The 15,629-nt window shown below is 32.6% G+C and overlaps 2 protein-coding genes across 4 annotated transcripts; one reads left to right on the plus strand and one right to left on the minus strand.

The window, feature by feature from the left end:
- LOC109362271 (probable ATP-dependent RNA helicase DDX46) lies at positions 706 to 4,102 on the minus strand. Its single transcript, XM_019607950.1, has 6 exons — positions 3,383 to 4,102; positions 2,927 to 2,978; positions 2,313 to 2,396; positions 1,530 to 1,594; positions 1,276 to 1,431; positions 706 to 1,204 (listed from the first exon to the last, which is right to left on the minus strand). The coding sequence occupies exons 1-6, from the start codon at positions 3,995 to 3,997 to the stop codon at positions 1,154 to 1,156; spliced, it is 1,023 nt and encodes a 340-aa protein (XP_019463495.1). The 5' UTR covers positions 3,998 to 4,102; the 3' UTR covers positions 706 to 1,153.
- On the plus strand, positions 7,119 to 9,732 carry LOC109362272 (two-component response regulator ARR5-like). 3 transcript variants are annotated; one of them, XM_019607953.1, is made up of 6 exons: positions 7,119 to 7,462; positions 7,575 to 7,651; positions 7,744 to 7,821; positions 8,017 to 8,090; positions 9,214 to 9,386; positions 9,417 to 9,732. In XM_019607953.1, exons 1-6 carry the CDS (start codon positions 7,309 to 7,311, stop codon positions 9,467 to 9,469), a joined length of 609 nt encoding a protein of 202 aa, XP_019463498.1. In that variant the 5' UTR covers positions 7,119 to 7,308; the 3' UTR covers positions 9,470 to 9,732. The 3 variants fall into 3 exon arrangements, with proteins under 3 accessions (XP_019463498.1, XP_019463496.1, XP_019463497.1); XM_019607951.1 differs by having other exon boundaries at positions 7,124 to 7,462; positions 9,214 to 9,732; XM_019607952.1 differs by having other exon boundaries at positions 7,124 to 7,462; positions 8,020 to 8,090; positions 9,214 to 9,732.

The following is a 15,629-nucleotide window of genomic DNA, read 5'->3' on the forward strand; positions in this document are numbered from 1 at the left end:
TGTAATGTGAAGTTTTTTTATGCAATATATCATTTATCATTCCATTTTACTCAATAATGGATGATTAACATAAGATGAATAGTGGATAACAAGCTATTAGTATTAAAAACACTTACACTATACACATGTCTTGTATTACAAAAGAAATTTAAGATGTGAAATCACTGTGAAAGAAAGAAGAGAAACAAAAAATCATTATGGTAAATTGAAGTCTGGTTGTTATGGTATTCAATTTTGAAGTCCAACTTTTTTTAAAGTGGGTTATCCTATTAAAAAAATACATAAGCATCACAAAAAATTCAAGTCCAATTGTTATGGACTTATGGTGCTCTGCTTCCCAAGCAATACAAATCTGAAGTACTAGAGTCTGATATTTACTTGAAATTTACTTCGATCACGGCAAGTTACGTGTCGGAACGTAGGAACTTATTCAAGTTCTGCTATTTGAAAACTAATATTTTTAGTATTTTTCTAATACCCTTCACATCAATTTTAATTTTATATACAATAGTTATACTGTTATAGTCCCATCCCACATGATAATGCACGTGCAAGTGCGGTGCATGGGATATTAAAAATACTTCAATACACTTATCTAAATTACCACTAGTCACTTGTATTCACCCAACCTGAAAAAGAAAAAAGAAAGAAAGCACGCATGCAAAAATGGCTGCAGCAAGTTGTCGGCATTAACTGCAGCAATCATTGACACAACAAACAAATGAATATTCAGCTTACATGCAATTTAGTAGCTTGAATGATGAGACTGTTCATGACATAATAGAGCGTGTATTTATACAAATAAACATAATAGAGTTAGCGGTTAGTGCATGTCTCGCCCTAGAATGAAGTTTCGTTTGTATTGGGACAAATAAAGAAGTTCCACATGGGGTAAGTTGAACAAGATATAAGAGGAAAGACTCATAAACTTTATGGATTATGGTTTTGGGTCGAGGGTGATGTCAAACTCACTTATGGTTGTTGTTCACTTAATAACACTAAACTCATTGTCATCATTCAAGACTTGGATCTGGTCCACACCATCTATAAACCAGAATGGACAATAATTCCAGCTTCAAAATTGAAAGATTGTGCTCTAGACTCCACACTGTCAAGCTTTTCCATCGGCAGCATTCACTTTAAAGTGAAAATTCTACACCTCACGAACCCGATCACGCCAAGACCCTTTTCGCTTGGCCAGCACCTGAAACCAAATATAAGAGTTTTAAATCATTCAAGCTTACCCACGTGTACTGTGGCTTATAGTTCACTTACTGTTTCACTTAAGAGGCTTGTAACAAGGTCTTTTTTATCAACTTCCTTCTCATTCTCTATTTCAGGCTCACTATCTATACCAATAGAAGGTGGAAGTGTTGAAGCACCAAATATAGCTTCGTCATGAGCAGCTTGGATTTGTTCCTCTCTTTTTGCCTTCATAACAATATGAAACCAAATTATATTCAGGCTTCCTTACATATATCAACACAAGACTAAATTCATTATCCGTGCATAAAAGATGAGGAGAACACCTTTACTGCAGAAAAACGGAAACTCTGGCCAATGTGCTTGACTAAGGATGCATCATCTTCAGCAACTACGGATAGAGGTGGCATGTACAATCAGTTCTATTATGTTAAAGCCAAATCCACCATTACTCTTTCTCAATTACAAGCAAATATAGCTGGAAGGATCACCATTCAATGATGTAAAAGTATAAAGTATTTATTCAGCATGCAAACATTGAATTGACAGGTATAATTAGTAACAAGTATATAATTACAGCAAACAAAGTTTGTGATAAATTAACAAGGCATTACTTAAATTTCCACGCAATAAATATGCAAGAAATACTTACACTAGTTCACCTTAAATATATTACTCCAAACCCATTTTCAGTTGGAGTACTTTAGCAAAGATTGAATCCTTAATTTCTTTATCCTTCAAAAAACTTGTGTGTTACTAATGCATGATTGCGCTCCAACTAAAAACAGGTTGGTGTAAATTGGCAAAACCCGTATATATATACAGACACACAGTCAATCTAATATGAAATGCATGTTCATTTCATTACCAAAAAAACAAAGGGAGGCAGAAGAATATCTACATATTAATCACAAATGTATAAGATGTAAGAGTAATTTTTCTTTCAAAGAATGGGGAACAAGCAGCTAAAAAAACAAAATGTACTTTCAGCTTCAAAAAGGGAGCAAATAAGCAAAAGGATTGAAGTGATGAATTCATGAGCAAACAAGGGAAACAATTCTTATTGACTTATTTAATTAAGAAAAACAATATTGTTAAACAAGACTGACCTTCAACTTCCTCATCGTCAAGTGGGGCATCCTTGTTGAATTCAAATCGCTCCCAACCCACACCTTTCTCTGAGTCCTGTGCAGCTGCATTACCAGTCCCCAGAAAAGAAAATCAATATGATATGGATAAACTGTCTCATTTGGAAAGCATAATTAGGACGTAAATAGTTCAACCCAGACTTAATATTGAAGACATATTTCATAATCCTTAGCCAAATATATCTCACTACACAGTAGCAACCTAAGTCCTAAAAGACTGTTTGTTTTACCTCTTCAACTCCCCAAAGCAACCGTTTGCTCAAAGGAGAGATTGACAAAAATTCTTGCGGAGAGGAAAAAACTACAGAGTGGTGGCTAGATTTGCTGGTAAAAATGGAAACAAAACATGCTATAAATCGCTTTCTGATACCAAATTATCAAACTACGAAAAATCAAGGTTGTTATGTAGATTCACAAATCCTTCTTAAACTCGTTCATTGCATAAAAGATTTATAATATTTAATTAATACCAGTGCTAATGAGTTCATTGTTCCATAGAGCAAGTGAAGTTATCATAACAGAATGTTTGGCACAAAGATATTAATGAACAAATATTGCCTTAAGGATTGACCCACCAGTTTCAGAAAGCTGAAGCTTCATCTTGGCTTTGACTCTTTCAGAAGATGACTGCAGAGAATAACAAAGAGACATAAGGTCCTGAAATAGGGTTTCACCTTAACATAACAGGGTTTCAAGAACTAAAGTAGCATTTGTCGCATAGAACATCAGAACTTGTACCGTCCTTTTGATTTCAAGTTTCCAACCCTTATAGTGGAATCAAAATGTTTCAATTTCTAACTTCTACCTATAAAACACATCAACATAGAACGCAATTCATTTTTCCTTCCTTACGTTCCGTCCCATTCTAACACGTCTACCATTCTACGACATCCTCTGCCTAATTATACAGCAATACAAGTAGGCTTATCAATCATTACTAACATTATCAAAACAATTAGCTTATCATGGCATAATCTAATCATCCAAATATAAATAAAAGTATCACAGATAATCAAAAGACAGGAACACACCATTTTTTCATAACCATCAATTAATTTAGCATAATCCACCACAGCATTCTTCCTCTTCCCACCTTCACTCACTTTCCCTCTATCACTCCTATTCTTTTCCAACCTCCGCGGAGAAAAACTTCTACTTCTCCGTCTTCCTCTATCTCTCTCCCTTCTTCTCCTTTCTCTATCCGAATCGCTTTCACTTCTAGACCTGCTTCTTCTTCTTCTCCTATCTCTATGTCTATATCTCTCCCCATCTCTACTCCTGCTTCGCTTTCTTGATTCATTACTCCTTTCCCTAAACCTCTCTCTGCTCCTACTTCTTCTTCTATTTCTATCGCATTCCCTTGTTCTCTCTGAAACCCTAGATTCGGAAGAGGGTTTCTTCTTGAGCTTGCTTTGAATGGATTGAATCTGTGCTTGTTTATCTGATTCTGACGGATTGGAAAGGTTCGATGCTTTAACGAATTGGGAGAGGAAGGAAGAGGAGGAAGAAGCGAGTGCAGAGCCAGGTTTGGGAACGACGTCGTTTGAAGAGGAGTTGGAAAAACCGAGACCTTGCTTGAACCTCGCAGCACCTTCACCCTTTCGGGTAAGTTCTTCGTAATATGCAGCTGCTTTTTCTTCTTCCATTTCTTATTCTTCAATCTTCCACCATCTCAGTGAAGAGGAAAACCTTAATGAAATTGAAACTAATGAAAGTTTTATTATTAGTTTTTGAAGTGTAAAATTGCAAACCTAAACTACACTGTACTTTGTTTTTTTTTAAGAGTAAATTACACTCACACTCTTGAGTTATAGGTTATAGTGAAATTACACAAATCACCCCTCACTTTTCTAAACTTACACAAACATCCCATAGTTTTATATTTTCATTACACTGATCACCTTTGTATAAGAAATAAGTGTAATTTTTCAAACAAAAAATGTGATAAATGCAATTAAGTTAAATGATATATTGTGTAGACAAGTCTAAATAATATACAAATTAATGTATCTTTATTATTTGTATCAACAATTATAAAGAAATATTGTTTAAATCACTCTTATAATGTAGTTAACGAACCAAAAATAATAAAGATATATTGATTTGTATATTATTTAGACTTGTCTACACAATATATCATTTAACTTAATTGCATTTATCACATTTTTTGTTTGAAAAATTACACTTATTTCTTATACAAAGGTGATCAGTGTAATGAAAATATAAAACTATGGGATGAGAGGTTTATGTAAATTTAGAAAAGTGATGGGTGGTTTGTATAATTTCACTAAAACTCTAATTTACTCTTTTTTTAATAAAATTATTTATTTTTCAAGCTGTAAATATTTGGAGATATTTGTTTTTTATGTTTTGAGTTGTGTGTTCATTTTTAGTGGTTGTTGACAACGATCCATTTAATTTTCAAGATTGCGAATACATCAAATAACAATCTTTGATTAAGATCACCTTTTCCAAAATTATTTTTTGCTGAGATTGATCATGTTTTTAAAAAAGATTTAACCCAAGTTAATGTTCATCTTTCAAAATGAAAACAGTAAGTTATTATCATTCTAAAATATCATTTTGTCCCTAGAACAACATAAAAAAATCAATTATTTGTAAAACATCATAGTCCTATTTCAATTGATTCTATGAGTTGGTTTGGTTTCTACGAAGCCAATTATGACTGGTTCCCCAAAATAATACCCAACCCAATAAATTAAATCAATTAAAAATTATAATTTAAGTTGGATGTATTTGCTTGGTTCTAACACAATTTGTAGCCTAACTATGAGTTGGATGTTAGTGCATCTATATTGCTGAATCATATAAAAATAGTTTATGCTATGGTCCATAAATCTTACCTGTGGGATTTGTTGTATATAAAATCTCAGATGGGAATATGTTGGACCTTTCGCTTTCATGATCCATGGTCATCAATTTTGTCGATCCTTTGCAGATTTGAACATCTTTTTTATCCATTTATTTGTCCTTGCAGATTTGAACATCTTTTTTATTATTATTTTGCTACATCCATAAAGTCATTTTATTATACCAATGTTGCAAAGCTACTAAAGTACGATGAAGATGTAGATTTAGTAGTAGGCATATTTAATCTATTCTAAAGGCAAAATTGGGTGGTCTGGACCTATAATCATGATTGCATCACCACGAATAACTCAATTTTGAGTTAAAAGATAATAAAAATAGATAATGGATAGTGGCTATACATTTCTAATTTATATTAATCCTTGACTACCAAATATCATGCTACATCATAAAATCAACTGATTTCAGCCTCTCTTTTTTGCATTTGCATCCTACAAAACGATGGGTGTAAGGCACATTTGAACAAAATGGAATGATATTTCCAATGACATTTGCAATAGAAATACGTCATCTCTCCCAAAAACATTATCAATTTAAATTATTTAGGAACTTAATATTATCTAACTTGATTAATTATTTAATGTTAAAAAAAGTTTATGACATTTTTGATTGGGTGACACCTTTTTTAGACAAGTAAGTAGGTGCCACTTATATTTTTTAAATAAAAAATTGATGTCATACACAAGTAATAAACATTGAATGTCGTTAGAAATAGGTATAATAAATGAGAATATTAGGTGTGGTTTAAGGATTTTGTAATAATAACTAATAATTTGCATTGAGATTGGAGCATGAAAAGGCAGATGAGGTGGAACATAAACAAAGAAAACAAATGGCAGAAAGTGGAAAGTCGTATCCAGCAAATCCTATGAACATGACAGAAAGATGAAAGATGGATAAATCATGTTATATCATTAGTTCATGGTATCTTAGTTGACAATTTGAGATCACACCATTCACGCAAAAAGAGAGATTTTGTGAACAGGGTGCGGATATGATCCTCTAACTCCATTTTAATATGCGATACCATCAACACATACAAATCTAACTAATTTTAGACATTTTATTGTAGCTAATAACAATAATATTTATAATTTAGAATAATTATCAGGATTGTATTAAGGAGAGAATTATAAATATTATTTAAGGCATATAAAAATGAACTAATATCAAAGCAGTAGTATTGAATTCCTTTGACTTAATATCTTTTTTGTTGAACTTAAAATTGAAAACAGATGCCATTATGGTCTGCCGAAAAAAGTGATGGGATTTCCATCATGGGAAGTCAAAACCGGAGATCCAATGGAAACTGGCCCCAATCAAGATACGTTAGGCCATCCTTATATGACCCGATCTCACCAACCTTACTAATTATTATGTTTTTTTTAATAAGAAAATGATATATTCTTTTAATAATATACCAACTTTATATGTTAAATATATATCAATTTCCTGTGTGTATAATGATGTAGTATGAGAATATATCATGACTCTTTTTAATATATAAACAGAATACATAAATAAATATATGCACTGATAGTATATGAATTTCATATATTTTTATTTTATCATACATCATTCATATTTTATCATAATTGATTCTTCAATCAAATAATACAATTGAGTAATAAAAAATGTATTAATTATATATAAATTTGTACATTAGTAATGCATAGATATTAAATCATTAGAATATTTCATGAATAATAAATTAATCAGTTTTGAATTGCATTAGTGTTTCTTACTAAGACTAGTGCACTATTAAATCAATGCCTCTTAGTATTGGTACAATAATAACTATGATAATAAAATCCTCGTAGATGAAAAATAAATGCATAAAATAAAGATATGAAATTGATATAAGAAGCGACAAATGTAGGTGGGATACGCTAATCTTCCTCTGGATTTGGATCTTCCTTCGAATCTTTTTACCTTTATTATTCATTTCTTACAATAAAACCTTCATCTTTTCATTTCTTCATTCTCTATTCTACCCATTCACATTTTCTCTCTCTCTCTCTCAGACACTCGCCTATCGTAAATTCAATTCAATACACTTTCATTGGTGATGACTACCGCCGGCGATGTTTTCAGGCATACTCTCCCGGAATTGCTAGAGGAATCACCTTCCGGTGCAGCAGAGCTCCACGTTCTTGCTGTCGATGATAGCTTCGTCGATCGCAAGGTCATTGAACGCTTGCTCAAGGTTTCATCTTGCAAAGGTAACGACTAATAAACCTGGATTGTTATGGCTATTCATTTGGATTGGATTATGGATTATGAATTATCAATTATCAATTATGATTTCTTAATCTGGATTATTCTGTTTTGCAGTAACTGTTGTAGAAAGTGGAACTAGAGCTCTTCAATACTTGGGGTTGGATGGAGACAAAAGCTCATTTGGCTTTGATGTAAGCAAATATTTATTTATTTTTTCGTTTTATTTTCATGTGTTACATTTTGTGGAGTTCGTACTTATGTTGTTATTTGATTGAATTGACAGAGTGTGAAGGTTAATATGATAATCACCGATTATTCCATGCCTGGGATGACAGGATATGAACTACTCAAAAAGATCAAGGTGGGTATTTTATTATTCCTTATTTTGATGATTTTTTATTAGGAGACAGAGATGCTTGTATCAACATAGATAGCTGTATGTGTTGTTGTGCCTCCTTAATTGACTAGTTGAGAACAGTAGTTTTCTGTTTTGTCTGTGATTTTGTTGTTGTTGAGGAAATAGGTTCTTATCCTTCACCCCTTGTGTCAATTTCAGCAGGAGTCGTCTGTTTTTAGAGAGATTCCGGTGGTGATCATGTCTTCAGAGAATATCTTGACTCGAATTGATAGGTAAGCTAGTGTTAAGAAGAATAATGTTTTTGCTCAAGGACATGATTAATTTTCTAGTTAAATATTTACATCTTTAAAGAATTGTTGGTTATGCCTTTGCTTTGATATGATAGTATTAATACACCTGAAAACATGGGTATTCTGACATAATGATGATCCCATATTCCCATATAAGCTTAATTTCAATCATTCTTTTTACCTAAAGGACAAAACTTACATGTTTTTCTTTACATGCTTGTGGTGTTGCTCTCCAATGAAAACAAAATATGTGTTATAACTTATCAATGGAAATTTAACTTAGTAGTATTTAACAGCACGTCTGTAATAGTGTAATGCAACACTTCAGTTTTGTTTTGATCTAAAAATAACCACTTGTATAGATCCCAAAGATTGAATTAATGATATGGAGGAAGTAAGAGCGCTGAACTTTCCAATTGCAAGATATTTAAATAGACATTCAGGTTGTCATGGGCCATGATTAACACTAATGCATGAAGCTACCCTAATGAATGATAATCAAGATTAGGAAGACAAGATCGTGAAGGATCTTCAGTGATTGTAGATAGCCACTTAGGCGTAGGCTGGCAACACCTCTTGAGTGTTGAGCAAACAATATAATAGCATTAAACTTTGAAGCAAAATTTCCAAAATAACTATTCCTTTTCCGTCCCTCAACAAAACATGGCCAAAATCCTTTACCTAAAGTAAGAGGTTATGACATCTGGTGTTACTTTTTTATGATAGTAATTATATGAAATCATTTAAATAATATACATAATTGATACATATTCCCATAATTTTAGAGGCGTGGACTTCAAGCATAGGGGAGCATGTTACTTCTGGCTTGCAATTAAGACCATATCATTGAAGCTTGATTAAATCCAGATTCTCATTTGTCACATGGTTTTTATATTTTATTAGCAACTACAAAGCATGCATTTGTGTTATGTTGGGAGTGCCATCAATACAAACCCATTGAGAATCACCTAAATCATAAAGAAACATTGCGTTGTGTTCTATTCTATACCTAACTATGGTGAATATACTGTATGTGATTTCTGTCCTATTTCATGGCCAGTATTCGTAGACACATTTCGTAATATTTTATCCGACTAATTATCAGGTGCTTGGAGGAAGGAGCAGAGGAGTTTCTGTTGAAGCCTGTCAAGTTGGCAGATGTAAGACGCTTAACAGATTTCATTATGAGAGGTGAAGTGAAGGAAGATGAGAAAACATCACAGAAAAGAAAGCTGTCTGATAATTGCGGTCCACCTCTATCAACTACACTCCCATCAGTTTCTCAACCAAGAGATTCATCATCATCAGGACTTTCACCACTATCACCTTCCTCATTGTCCTCCAAAAAATCTAGATTGTGATCAGAGATTGTGTACTTCATGCCCCATTTTTGCTACACCAAATCCGCTAGTGTGTTTTGCACTTGTTCAATACTCTATAGTCTATACAACATATTGTTGACAATTAGCAAGAGACAATGTCAGACTTGCTGTTTTTTGGCCCCTTGTTTTCTGATTTTGCATAGGTACAGAAGAAATTTATTAAAAATGAAAAAGGGCAATGTTTTGACCAACATTTTTTTTTATTGCAACTAAGTAAATCTCTCGTGCTACGTTTCTTCACAGATTTTGCTTTAATTGTAAATTTCCCAAGTCCGATCTCAATGTTAAACAAAAATGCCTGCAAATTAAGACATGAGTTAAACAAGGCAAATAATATCTAACATCTCTACCCAAAAAAATATAAGAGACTCTATCAAACAAAGACCAAGTTTACTACTCCGATGCAAATTAATCATGCCACTAGGAAGTTTTAAGTGAGTCGAAATTGGACATCTTTTTTTGAAGTACATAATCTTCTTGCCATTACTAGTTTGCCACCATCAAAAGAAAATAGGACAATACCCTCGAAGCCAGCTGTGTTTTCAAACCATTTTCAGTCAGCACAATCAACCATTAGTACAATAAATAAGTAGAACTCATGCCCTTCAAGCTTTAAATTCCCACCAATTTTATCCAATGCAACAGCTAGAGTAAGATTTAATAGCAATAGAATTCGTGGTTGGACACCTCAACCATTACACCCACCATAAACCAAGGGAACAATTATGATTCACAATCCAAATATTTTCTGCTCCACCAAATATTCTCTTAATCTGAGAGCCACTTCCAAACACTGCCTTGAACCAAGTTATGCAGGTTATCAGATATTTAAGTTTATGAATTCTGAGCATGTCTTTAAAAATAAATAAAAACATATTGTAACTTCAAGCAAATTTTAGAGTAACAAAATAAACAAATAGTGGAATTGAAATGCTTTTGTCTGTCTTCATTTTATAGACAGTAACAAGATGACTATCAATTAAAAGAACAATATAGAAGGAGGGTTACTTTTCCTATAGACATAAATAATTGACACCAATACACAACATAGTAAGAAGGATGGTTACTTTCTCAATGGATGAATAGCATCAGAAAGAGAGAATAGATTTTCTAATTAGCTTATTAGCATGATAGTACATAATGAGTTTTTATTAACCACTTGCAATGATACACCTCAGAATTCACATGATTACACAAGCAAAACAACTAACCAATTCCATTTTCAATGACTAGTACTATTGTAGCCTACAATGGCAAAACCATGAAAAATTACAACCTAGGATGGGAAGTACTATCTGCCACCAATCTCAATTGTTTCTGAGAAGGAGGTTGGTTCCAATAGAAACACCATGAAACATAACGTACAGAAGGGTTACTTGTTGAATTTTCCTCTACAAGAACTCTCCCATAATCATCAGCTATATCAGCCATATGATGAAGCAATCTTTCAGACCCAAAATTGATTCCATCAGGTACCCATGTTTTTCTATCCTTCCATAATAACCAAACCATAGCAGCAAATAAAATACCATCCTTATCAATGTTGTTAGAATTTATGGTCGACCAAGGTTGTTGAAGATAAGTGACAATCCAGTCCCTTAAGGAGCAAGAAAAAAAGCTTTTTTGCTGATTAGGAGCAACAAGATGAATCCACACGCTTTTGGCTCGAGGGCAACCACGTAATATATGAAGCAGTGTCTCATGTGAATGGCAACATGGGCAAGAAGAAGATAATGCAGGATTTGCAATGTTTGGAGAATTATTTGTAGGGAGCTTGCTATTCAATGCCAGCCATAGGAAGATCTTGCACCTTTGTGGGATTTGCATGCGCCAAAGCCACTTCCATTGCTCACTATTAGGCATATCAGTTCTTTTGATTATGGTGACAACATTGAAGAAAAGTTGCAGTTGTATATATACAAGAAACCAAAGAAGTAGTCAAGGTTAGAACAAACTTCCTTATTAAATGATTCCATGCTGAATTATGTATTATGTCCCACCCAATTTTAGTTTTAAAATTAAAATAGATATAAAATTACAATCTTAAAATACCAAAAAATAATAAAAATGATATTTTAATTATTTTATAGAGTCGAATAATTATTTTTATCTATTAGTATTATAATAATTTTTGAGATTTTATAGAGTTGCAAAATATTTTTTAATCAAAAGAGTAGGCAGATAGCTTTTAAAGGAAAATGAAATATTTTTATCTCAATGAGATTCATTTTTCAAAAAATAATTGTATCGAAAAATATATTTTAGATATCTCAAAACTAATTTTTATCTTTATATTTAACTATCAACCGTTTTATTATGTATTTAATTAAAATATCGAATTTTAAATTCAACAAATTAATTAGTCGGTTTCAGTTTTGGAATATATTGGCAGTTTTATTTTATTTAATTAACATTTTTTAATTATTTTTTGGAATTAATTTAATGATTAACTTTTTTGATATAAAAGTGGGTAGGTAGTACCCTTAAAAAAGGAGAAAAATCTAAAATAAAAAAGAAAGTAAAGACTATAAAACTAGGGTTAATAATGAAGTGTCAACTTAGTATTCATTTAAAATTGGATTTGTTATTAAGTTCGACAAACTTGATTCATGAAACAAATTAGTCAAAAATGAGTTTGTTAAATAAACAAGTCGAAATTAAGCTAGATACAATTTGATTTATTAGATTCATGAGTTGACTATATATATATAATTCAAAATTTTGAAATAAAATATTTCTATAAATGATGATTAATATTTCTTTCTAAAATAATAATAATAAATAATTATGTTTTTTATATAAAATTATATTAAATTAAATAATTATTAAGTAAATGAAAAAATTGAATAATTGTGTCTTTGACTGAAAGTTGGTCTACGATCATTGTCGTCTTTTTGCTATTGATTATGTTTATTAAAAAGTAATAAGAACTATTTTGATCGCCAATAAAAAAAAACTATTTTGATCATTTTTAATCTATTTATGGGATTTGAATAATCTTGTCGACTGACATTGACTCTTCCTTTTTGTCTCAAATGAAAAGTCGGTTTACGACCAATGCCATATTTTTGCTATTGATTCAATTTTTTAAAAACAATAATGAGAAATATTCTATTATTTTAGTTAATCTATGAGATTTGAATAGTCTAATCGTGACCACATTATTTATTCATTTCTGCCTCAAATGCAAAGTCGATCTATGACCAATATCATCTATTTGTCAATGATCCATTCATCCTAGATTAATTAAATATTTTATAATCAATTGATTCACTATTAGTTTTATTTGTACAAATATATATATATATATATATATATATATATAAAAACAATTTCTTTATCCAAATGAAATCAAATCAATCAATTTTCAAATCTAAAACTATGTAGCAGCCAGGGATATACAAGAGCATAAACTCTAGTGAGACTAAAATAAAACATTTTCTTTCTTTAAATATTTTTCTTAAGAGTATAAGAGTTCATGGTTTAGCGAGGGTGTCATTTTATTATGGTATGAGCGGGCAAAGTGTTATTTAGTGAGACTGTCAAAACTTATATTCAAAGACCATTTTATTTTATTTGGACTTAAGGCAAAAAAAAATTATTTTAACCACAAAAAATATAGCGACAACTCCAAATCTTTGAGAAGATATCGAAATTAAATTTATCTTTTCCAAAATTGAAGAATTGATTTTCTAACAAAAAATTCAGTCATGATATCATCAATTGTGTAAAGACAATAAAATATATCATCATATTAGAAGATAATCTATCTACTTCAACCAGTAAAAGTATGACATATGTACTATTTTGTTTAGTTTTTTTTATAAATATTTCTTGTATAAATAACAATGCTAATACCATGACATGTGTTGTTTGTACTTATTCTCATGTCTGTTTTCATGTTCACTTATGTCAACAGATTGCCACAATGAGTTAGTTCAACAATAAAATATGAGATTTGCTATTCCTTCATTTCCTTTAACCCATCCTACCAATAAAATCTTAGTCATTGCACCTTATTTCAATGTTTAAGGATTAAAAGTAAATGCTTGTGATTCGTTGTTGAAATGTTCGGTGGATCTTATTTCAATGTTTAACATGTTTTTTTCTTTTCCTCAATCAGAGTTGAATCAAAATGATGAGGAAAAAACATTAATGTTTGTACATCGAAGAGATATCGGAATAGGTCACCTTCATTTGGATTAAAAAACATAATTTCTATTTTTTTTGTTGGTACAACGGAAATATAAAAAAAAAACAAGAAAATTAGAATATAGGGTACAAATCCATATGTAGGATAGATGAAACTCCTACAAGTGGTGTATTCCAGAACATCCAAGAGACATGAAGACTCAAATTAAGCTTGGCCAGGAAGTCAGCCATCATGTTTCCTTCCCGAAAAATATGTTGTATACGAACCTGGCAATCTCTATTTACTAGATCAGCGATGCTATGAATAACTGGTTCCAGATGCTGAAGTTGAACCTGCAGCTTATTAGTGATAATGTGAATAGCCTCAAGACAGTCACTCTCCAAGATTACAGCTCGATGGCCCCAATCCCAAGCCAATCGTAGCCCATGATCCATAGCAAGCAGCTCAGCTAGGATGGGAGACCCATTTCCAAACTTACCAGAGAAACCTGAAAGCCAAATTCCATCATGGTTCCGGATAACTCCTCCTCCACCAATAATTTGATCACGAATAGTGCAACTTCCATCAACATTGAGTTTTACCCAACCAAACTCCGGGCGACACCAGCGAGTACTAGCCAAAGCTACATCCATGGAAAGGGCATCAGTAGAAAACCAATCCTTAAGATCGAGGTGAACATTCCTAGTGACATAGTTTGAATCCCATGGAGTAGTACCAAAAAATGAATTATTTCTCCACCGCCAAGCCCACCAGAAGCCTGTCAAAAAAAGTCTCCCATTGTGAGATCTTATATTTTTCACCAGCCACAACATCAAAGACTCAGTAGTCCAAAATCCTTGATCATTAAAACTCGGACGACGCCATAGGAGTGCAGAATGAAAGCAATCTCTAAAGGTATGGAGAAGATCCTCACTATCATTAATACATCGAGGGCACATAGGGGAGATGGTAATATGTCTCCTGAAACGGAGAGAGTTAATAGGCAAGGAATCATGAGCAGAGAGCCAACAAAGAAATTTGACTTTTTCTGGAACATTCAGTCTCCACAACCAACTCCACTGAATCTGAACACTCGTGACCTCGTTGTCATTATTCTTAATCCACCAATAACCTGAATTAGCTGAGTAGAACCCAGTTGCACTTCCCTCCCAGATCCATGAGTCAATAATATTTGAGGAAGACGGAACTGGAATTGTTAGAATAGCTTCCTTCACATGTATAGGAATTAGAGTATAAATTATGCTAAAATCCCAAGAACAGTCTTTCCACAAGTCCTTTAACTGAAGCTGAGTGTCTGTGATGTTAACATAATCCACCAAATTGCAAAGCTTTCCCAACCCAGACCAATTATCATACCAAACAGATCGATTTCCATCACCTAACTGCAAGGTAAAGCCACCCTCAGCTCCTCGGTAGCCTTCACAATACTCTTCCAAACAGGCGAAGCAGATGGCCTACTAGTTGCAAAAATCATACAACAATCCCCAAGATACCTCTCTTTTAAAACCTTGCACCAGAGTTTGTTACTCCCTTGGATCAAATTCCAGCTATGTTTTCCAAGAAGAGATATATTAGCCGAGCGAGAGTCCCGAATCCCAAGGCCACCATCTTTTTTATTCTTAGTCAGGGTCTCCCATTTAACCAGGTTTAGACTACGCTTATTTGCATCACCACCCCAAAGGAAATTCCTTGACATTCTATCAATGTCATTACAAATACTCTGAGGGAGCCACATACTTTGCATGATATAAATTGGTAGAGAGTTAATAGCAGATTTAACAAGACAAAGCCTACCTGCTTTATTAAGGAGGTTCGCCTTCCACGTACTCATGCGTCTCTGAATTTTCTCCATCAAGGGATTGAAAACTGATTTGTAGACCCTCCCTTGTATGAGCGGGATACCCAAGTATTTACCAAGATTGGAGACAACTCTCATTTCACAAATTGACATGAAAGTATGTCTCCTTCTGTTGGATACATGTTTGG

Source organism: Lupinus angustifolius, chromosome LG12, assembly GCF_001865875.1.
Source record: "Lupinus angustifolius cultivar Tanjil chromosome LG12, LupAngTanjil_v1.0, whole genome shotgun sequence".
In the NCBI taxonomy this organism is placed as follows: Eukaryota; Viridiplantae; Streptophyta; class Magnoliopsida; order Fabales; family Fabaceae; genus Lupinus; species Lupinus angustifolius.